General features: G+C 27.8%; 1 protein-coding gene across 1 annotated transcript; it reads left to right on the top strand.

The window, feature by feature from the left end:
• The first annotated feature begins 2,544 nt into the window (after positions 1–2,544).
• Positions 2,545–4,318, top strand: LOC110630568 (cytochrome P450 71A1). The gene is made up of 2 exons (XM_021778106.2): positions 2,545–3,484; positions 3,608–4,318. Exons 1-2 carry the CDS (start codon positions 2,558–2,560, stop codon positions 4,202–4,204), a joined length of 1,524 nt encoding a protein of 507 aa, XP_021633798.1. The 5' UTR covers positions 2,545–2,557; the 3' UTR covers positions 4,205–4,318.
• Positions 4,319–9,699: the final 5,381 nt, after the last annotated feature.

Genomic DNA, 9,699 nt, shown 5'->3' with positions numbered 1-9,699 from the left:
TAAACCGTATTCCCTCTGCTTAACGAAAAATACTAAACTCATATCTTTCTGAGGGTTGATTAGATCGGAGGGAGAAGGATCAGGAAGAACGATCCTCTCATTCCGGTAAGGGGCCCAAATGTGAAAAAGGGGGGGTATCAAGGTATTCCCTGGAAATGAAGTTTCTGATGTTGGACGGGGTAATACTAGACTCTAGGTTGACGACATCGGGAAGGCTAGAGCTATCCATGGTAGGAGAAGAGACGTACCTGCAAAGCAGTTAGAGCGGATGAGCAGAGGAAAGTTAAGAGAGCAAAAGGACGGAACGAGCATGTAATACCCGGCTAGATCAGGCATCAGAATTCCTACCGTCCGGTGGAATTCGAGGATGTCAGAGGTTTCGAGAAGGGTAAGAGAAAGGTTTTCTTAAATGTTGTTACGTAGTATACAGGTTTTCTTAATTGATAAACTGTTTTCAGTGTTTCTACTCACTGGGCTTTAGTAGCTCATCCCTTTCCCTTAACCCCAGTTTTGCAGGTTCAGTGTTAGCTGGGAAAGTCAGAAGCAGCAGAGTGTTGGCTCCCGTGTTGCTTGTGTAATCGAGTAGTGGACATGATGTAAATTAAAGAGATATATGTAAAGGCATGTAATAAAGAGTAAGATAGTGTGTAAATGGTTTAGTATGTGCTTTGCCTAGAGTATGCATAATCCCTGGTGTATGCATGTATCCTGTTTTATGTTTCTTGATGAGAAATGAGTCAAACCAGGCTTCATAGATGTTGTGTTTCGAAAACTCTAGTGAAATACAACTGTGAGGGAAGAAAGGGTTTGATTCCCTTGACCCAAGACCAGACCGTAAGGGAAGAGAGGGTTTGATTCCCGTGACCCTAATACGGACATAATTACTGGTGTAAGCCCTGGGGGCTATTTCAGATTGGTATATCTGAGTGTTTTAAGATTAAGTCTGGTCATGTTAAAGAAAAGTTTTCCAGTTGTATGATTATGTCGGATCATGTATGGGATTTTGTCAGATACTTTGAGTTCAGGTTAGGCTTGCTACGGGTTCTGGCGGCCTTAAGCCGATCTGGATCCTAGCGCCGAGCAGTTTGGGCCGTTACAGAGAGGTATCGGTTTCCGGGCGGTTACAGAGCAACTCGCACAAAAAGCAAAGGAAAGCAAGAGTTTGGAGAAGATGGAGAGAATTCAAAGATCGAAATGACAATAAGGTGAAAAGATGTTCTGAGGCAAGCTGTACTTAGACGGCGCGGTCATAATGATTCTCGAAATTTACCCCCTCATCAGTCGGGCAATAACTGATGAGAAGGTAAAGGAGCAATTGATGACCGTTGGATTTTCTCCATCCCGGTCTCGGGCCAAGCCCATGACGACAGCCCATGACTTGGAAGCCCTCTGGTCTCTTAAATAAACCAGGACCAGCCCACTCAGCCTTAAGACCAGGGTCCACCCAAACCCCCTAGCCAGACCGACCCAGCCCATTGGGCCCTGAGATCGGATCTCCACCTGGATCAGTCCACTTCTAACCAACTCTGTCATGAGAAGAAAGGACAATAGGCCCGATCACTTCGCTATCATGTCCACTCGCGCGCCGGAGGGAATTAAATGACCGCCTAATACAGGGAGGGTCACTGCAATATCCGTACGTACGAGCTCATGCTACAGAAAAGATAGTCCTTTAGCAGATAGGTGGGGACACACCACCGGAAAGGGGGATAAAAGGAGAGACACTCTCCTGGCAAAAAGAAGTTTTTTTTTTTAAGTTCACAGAACCCTTGTAAAGTCCTATTTTCTGGATCTCAGATCATCAGACATTATTGTAGAATGAAGTAATATTATAAGAAGAGTACCATTTTCATATAATAAGATAGATATGGAGTCTGTTTGGTTTAATTATTGAATATAGTTGATAGTTGATAACTAATAATTATGGTGTTAATAACGGATGATTGATAGGTAATTGTTTAAAATATTTAAAATATTTGATAAATTATATTTATTTGTCGCCCTGTTTAAATATAAAATAATGAATAAGAGTGTATATTATATAGTTTATTTATAATTAAAATGCATATAAAAATTATAATTTATTATATAATATATATGAAATTAAAAAATATGGTTATTAATAAAATAATTTATATATATATATATAATATTTTTATAATATTTATATTTATTTTATAATTATAAATAGTTTTATATTAAAATTTATTTTAATATAAAAATTTGATAATTAATAAATACTAAAAGATAATATACTTTAAATAAAATATAAAATCCCATTAACTATCAGTTGATGAGAAAAATCCCTAAAATTAGAGTCCATTACTGTATTTTTTTAAGAGTTATCAAATATAAAAAAGAGCAGTTTATGAACTGATTAGATGTCAGTATTAAACACCTCATAAATAGATTTGCATGTGAGCTTTAATTGAAAAGAGGAAGAAGAAGGACTAAAAAAAATTATTTAAAGTTGTCTATGCGTAGTTACCCTGCTATATAAGTGGTAGTGGACTTGAACGGTGGTATGCAACTCAACTCTAAACTCTTAAAGAAGGCAATGGAAATGGTAGCTGCGTTGAAACAACGGTGGCAAGAGTTTGCCTTCAATCCTGTGCTTGTTTTCTCTCTTCTTCTCTTATCCTTTGTTCATCTTTTTAGGCTAAGTCGAACTCGCAAACTCAAATTACCTCCATCACCACCAAAGCTACCAATTATTGGAAACCTTCACCAACTTGGTGCTTTCCCCTATCGCTCCCTCAAAAAACTCTCCGACAAATATGGCCCCCTTATGCTTATGCATTTTGGCGGAGTCCCAACTCTTGTAGTTTCAACTGCTGAGATGGCTTACGAAATCACTAAAAATCACGATGTTACTTTCGCAAGTAGGCCAAAAACCAGCGCCGGAGATGTTCTGTTTTTCGGGCGCCAAGACATTGCATTTTGCCCATATGGTGAATATTGGAGACAAGTAAAGAAGGTTTGCGTTCTTGAACTCTTGAGCCAGAAAAGAGTTCAATGCTTTGAGTTCGTGAGAAGAGAAGAAACTGCTAAGCTAGTGGAGAAGTTGCATGATGCTTGCAACGAAGGATCTCCGGTTAATCTGAGTGAGATGCTTGTTACAATCTCCAACAATATCATATCAAGATCAGCTCTCGGTACAGTATATGATAATGAAAGTGGCCTTCAGAGCAGTTCAGGAGATTTAGTTAGATTAACAATAGATCTTATGGGGAGTTTCAGCTTTAAAGATTCTTTTCCTTACTTGGGGTGGCTTGATGTTTTAACTGGCTTCAGTAGAAAGGTGAAAAAGACTTGCAAAGAATTGCATGGTTTCCTTGATCAAGTGATTGAAGAACATCAAGAATCAAAAAGCCAAAGCAATGTTGAAGATACAAATGACATTGTGGATATTCTTCTCCATCTTGAGAAGAATGGCATGCTTAGTGCTAACTTCACTCGTGAAAGCATGAAAGCTATCCTAGTGGTATATATATATCTCTCTTTCTTATATAATACAGGGATCAAATAGTAATTATTCCTGTTGTATATTTATCTTTCATCTTCTACTTATGTATTAAATTGTTTCTTTTTTCACTAATAATTGTAGGACATGTTTATTGCTGGAACTGATACTACTGCAACAACTATGGATTGGACAATGGCAGAACTGATGAAAAACCCAAACATAATGAAGAAAGCCCAAGAAGAAGTAAGAAGAGTGGTCGGAAACAGATTGAAAGTAGATGAATCTGATCTTGATCAAATGACCTACCTAAAATGCATTGTAAAAGAGACGCTGAGGCACCACTCAGGAATGCTTCCTCGACAAACAACTACGAGGTCGGAGCTGGCAGGCTATGACATTCCACCTAATACAACAGTTTTAATCAACATGTGGGGAATTCAAAGAGATCCAAGATTATGGGAAAATCCTGATGATTTTATTCCTGAGAGGTTTATTGACAATCCAGTAGATTTCAATGGCAAAGACAAAAAGTATATTCCATTTGGTTTTGGGAGAAGGCTTTGCCCTGGAATATCATTTGCAGTTAAAGAAGTTGAATATGTATTAGCTAATCTCCTCTTCTTGTTTGATTGGAAGTTGCCTGATGGTCAAGGACCTGAGGACTTGGACATGAGGGAAGTATTCTACCTTGTGAATCGTAAGAAAATTCCTCTCATGATTATGCCGACCGAGCATTAATAATCAATAATGAAAATTTTCTAGAGAGTTGAATTTGAAGTGTGATATTTTCCTTTTGTATCCAAATAATCCTTGAAGGTTAAATAAATAAGCAATATGTGCTTTTCAGTTTTAGTGTATGTTCTCTTATAGTATGCTTTATTTGGTTATAATTTAACTATTTAAATTATTTATTCGGAATAAAAAAATTTAGAATTATTTAATTTAAATAACTTTTTTTAATAATTTTTTTGTTTGAATGAAATAATTCAATTTTTTAAACTTAAAAAAATTTAAAAGCAAAAGTTATTATATATTCTCTTCTCAATTAAGTTTTACAAGTCGAACTTTACTTTTTCAGATTTTCTCTCATCTCACCATGAATATCAAGTCGCATGCACTTTTACTTCAAAAACAAAAATTGTTATATATCATTTTTCTCACTTAAACTTTACAAGTCGAACTCTTGCATTGCAAGCTGATGATTGCTCCTTGGTTTTTCGCAAACGTTGCAGGTTTCTCCTCCTTGGATATTCTTGCAATTCACTTGCAATATAGTGCCAAGAAACCGTAGCTCTAGAACCCAACTAACCTACCCAAAAAAACTCTAGACCTAACAAAGCATAAAGCCAAGCGCCACACCTCACTTCTAAAAGAAACAATAACGAAGAGGAAATCTCCTTCTATAATTGGCTAACTACGGCCTTAAAAATTTTCACTTATGAATCAAGGAGGAAAAAGCAAAGCTCGGAATGTTCTAGGATGAGGAAAGCTCGGCTTGAGGCAGAAAATCTACATGCAATCACCAAATTAGAAGCGGACATAAATGAGTCTATAGAGAAAAATCTCATCCTTAGCTACTACATGAAGCCTGTGTATGGGTTAAAGGAAGCTTTTTCATTCAGCCATGACACGAGTAGAAGAGGTAGGTGCGTTCTTCACAACCCCTTGTGTCCATGGAGTTAGGTAAATTATTATTTTTAATTAAAAATAAATATATTATTTTATATATACTACTGTTTATAAATTAACATGCCAATCTCATGAAAAGGCTAGCAGATCAAGATGTCTGGTAGAAAAAAATCGATGTGGTGTAGAGGTTTTTAGGTAAATTATTATATTGTATTCATTTAATTTTAAAATTTCACAATATATTTTATTTGACTTTTTTTAGTAATTTTAATTTATAAATATTAAATAAGTTAATTTTATTAGTTATTTATAAATATTTTAATTAAACACGTAACTATTAAAAATTTATAAATTTTAATAATTTATAAAAAGTAAATTCTATAAATTAATTTTTAATTTTTATAAGTTAAGTTAAACATTTTATTAATGAATTCATTGTAAAATTAAGATTTTTTTTAATTTAAAACAATAAGTTTAGTTATTTAGTCATTATGTATTTATTTTTTAAAATGAAATAAATGTATATGTCATGTGGGATCCACAAATAGGTTCTAAACTAAATTTACAAATGCATTAAGAGATTTAGCTGGCAAGTGTATCCGAATAAATTTAATAGATTTTAAGTTCTATTCTCTTAATTTTTCGATCTTTATTTAAAAAAAATTAAATTTATAAATATTTTTAAATTATTGCGCCAAAATTTAAAATTTTAATTAAATAACAAAACATGTCAAAAATTTTGCTTTTTAAGTATCATTAACACTAACTCTATTAAGTGATTAAACTTGAATTTGTATACAGTTGAAGTTGAAGCGAATTTATAATTAAAAAAATAAAAATATATATTCTCAATAATTATGATAAATTATTATACAAAATTAAATAAATAATATAAAATAAAAACAATTTAAAATGCAAAATAAATATAAAATAATATTTAATAATAAAAATACGAACTAAATTAAAGTAAAAATTTTTAAAATGCCATTGAGAAATTTTATTAAAACAGTTTATGTACAATAATTTAATATAGAACTATTATTTTAATTTAATAATAAAAAACTGTCAAAATTCTAAATTCAGTGATTAAACATTAATTTATATAATAGTAGCAATAAATTACTCACAAAGAAAAAAAATTCATTGAAGCATTTTAATAAACACAACACAAAATCAAAGAAAAACTATATAAATTCGTTTAAATAATTCAATTTCACAATTAAAACATCAAAATAATACTAAAATTGAAAAAAAAAATTACTTATTCAAAATTAAAGAGTAAGAGAAATAATATGATATGAAAATTTTAATTTTTTTGGTATATTTCTAGCCATATTTTATTGGAGAATAACTCATTGTATTATTAGCTCAAGTTTTATTGAATATTATATAAAAATTAATTTTTTTTTCAACTAAATATTTTTTAATAAAAAAAAGTAAAGTTAATACCGCCACTTATCCTTTTAATTTATACACAATCATATAAGGGCTAAAAGCATAACAATTTTTTTTAGTAGATTTAACTTTAAGCTCCACACACATACCTTCCTTCTTAGAAAGGAAAGACTTACACTTTAGAATCAGTTTAAAGTATATTATTATTATTATTATTATATAGTGTTGAGCAGTATTCGGTTTAAATTTAAAAAATTGGTCGAATTGAATTAATTTTAAAATTCAGTTTAATTTTTTATTTAATTCAGTTCGGTTTGATTTTTAATTTAAAAAATTTTGATTATTTCAGTTCGGTTCGATTCTGATCATAAAAAAATCAAACCGAACCGGTTAGTAATAATAATATATTATTTTTAATAATATAGAAAAATTAAATTATATTAAAATTAAAACATTTTAATTAAATTTTAAAATATTAAAAATAAAATATAAAAAATAAAAAATTTATTAAAAATTGAAACCGATCAAATCAAACTGAATCGAATTGAATCAGACTGGTTCGGTTTCGATTCGGTTTCTGATCAAAATCGATTCGGTTCGATTTTTATAAATACTAAAATTTCGGTTTATTCGGTTCGGTTCAGTTTTAAATCGAATCGAATCAAACCGGTTTGGTTTCGATTCAATTTCTGATCAAAATCGATTCGGTTTGATTTTTATAAATACTAAAATTTTAATTTTCAGTTTATTCGGTTCGATTCAATTTTGAACCGAATCGACCGAATGCTCACTCCTATTATTATATACACATGCTTAAAGTCATTAAGTCATAGAAAAATACATTCAGTCTTAAATCATAAGAACAATTATCTACAAATCTCTAATTAACTGTTTCTATTTTATTTGTCTGATCTTTAAAAATTTGGAAGATATTAGATTTTAGATTGACAACTTTTCTCGATAATTATTTAAGGATGTTTTTATATGCTTAGAATTGTTTTGATTGTGTTCTTAAACGAAACTATACTATTTAATTGCGGTGTTGATGTTCTTGCCACAAGAAATGGAAGATCGAAGGGTGGCCGCATTTTCTCTCAACAACCCTAAAATTGTTTTAAATGGATTATAGGCTTTATTTTTTATATTTGGACTTGGATGACCCCTTCCTATTAAATCTTAGGCATCTTTTTGAACTCCTTGCTAAGTCTATTTAGGTACTATGCAACTTTTAATTTATTACCACACTATTCTTAAAAAAAAAAAACACAAAAAGATAATGTTGTGTAAGGTTGAAAAGAAACCACATGAAGTCTTCGAGCAAGTTGCACGGAAACTTCTTTGACATACTTTGTTTGAAAGATAACTATTACGTAAAATTATCTTTTATAAATTATATATAAAAAATACAAAAAAGGTAAAAAAAAAAATTAATTAAATCTCTAATTTTCCATTTATTTGCAAAAAATAATTTGAATTTAAAAAATATTTTTTAAAAAAATATTTTTCAATAAAATAACACAACTTTTATTGTTTAATTTTAATTTAAAAAATAAATATATCAATAAATTTATATATGAAATTTTTAATAATATCTTTAAAATATGAAAAATTATTTTCTCTTCTTAAAAAAAATATTTTTCTTAAAATTGTTTAAAATTTTCTTTATTAGAAAAATATTTTTTATTAATTAAAATTTTTGAATATTCCTACTGTAAAAAAATATAAAAAATATTTTTAGAGTAGAAAATTCTTTTATAGAAAAGTAGCATTTAAAACACCAAAAAAATTTAATAAATAAAAAATATTTTTTAAATTAAAAAAATTAAATTATTTAAAAAAATATTTTTTAAAAGAGAAAGTCACTTTTCACATTTTAGAGTTTTTATTAAAATTTTTATATATAATTTTTTAATATATTTTATTTTTTAAATTAAAATTAAATAATAAAAAATAATTCTATTTTTTATAAAAAAATATTTTTTAAATATAAATTATTCTGTGGAAAGGAATGAAAATTAAAAATAATCATTTTCTTTTTCCTAAAAGTAGCCATTAATGGTATGTTTTTTCTCTGCTTTTCTAAAAATCATGGACCTGTCACAGTCCAGGAGAGTACACCTACGGGTCCACATTCCAGCTAAACACATGCATCAATATTTATTAATTTTTTAAAAAAGAATTATCATCAGTTTTCTGAAATTTTTAAGAAATTCACTTGAATTATATTTTAAAATTATTCAGTTGAAATGTTTTTATATTTTATTAAAATTAAAACTTTTAGTTTTTTATTAAAAAATTATTAATTAATTAATTTTAATTTTTATTAAATAAATTATATAATGTAAATATTTAAAATTATAATATTAAATAATATATGTAGTTAAAATTATTGAAATGAAACAATATAAATATTAAAATTAATCCATAATTTCTATATTAATAAATAAAATATTAATATTAATATTAATAAATAAGAAGTAAATAAATAAATAATAAGTGATAATAGAGGTAAAAAGTACTTGATTCCAATTGAAAAAATTAACTGGATTAATTTAAAATTTTAATTTAATTTTTTATCTATTTCGATTTGATTTTTTAATTTTAAAAATTTTAATTAATTCAGTTGGATTTTATTAGTAAAAAAATAAAAAAATTGAATCGAATTAATTAAAAATAATAATATATTATTTTTATTAATATTGAAAAATTAAATTATAATTAAAATTAAAATATTTTAATTAAATTTTAAAATACTAAAATACAGTATAAAAATAAAAAATTTATTAAAAACTCCACTGATTAGATCGAACTAAATCGAATTAGACCAGTTTAATTTGATTTAATTTCTATTCAAAATTTATTCAGTTTAAATTTTTATAAATATTAAAATTTTAATTTTTAATTTATTTAATTTGATTTTAAATCGAATTATCAAATATTACATAAACACACTTATTAATAATTTATAAAGATATTAAATTTTTTTTATTTTACTAGATATAAAAATATTTTAATTGAGTGAATTCAGAATTTTATCAATTAATTTCACTTTTTTTAAAAAGAATTAATTATTAAAAAAATTTATTATTTTTAAACTTTTATAATTTTACTCCATATTAATTTAATTATTAATTAAATATTAAATTTTATATATTATTTCAAATATATTCACCATTAATTTTAGTGTTAATATTTTTTTTTGAAAATAG

This window comes from Manihot esculenta, chromosome 13 (assembly GCF_001659605.2).
Source record: "Manihot esculenta cultivar AM560-2 chromosome 13, M.esculenta_v8, whole genome shotgun sequence".
Classification (NCBI taxonomy): domain Eukaryota; kingdom Viridiplantae; phylum Streptophyta; class Magnoliopsida; order Malpighiales; family Euphorbiaceae; genus Manihot; species Manihot esculenta.
Note: the sequence above shows the minus strand (reverse complement) of the source record. Positions and strands in the feature narration are given on the sequence as shown.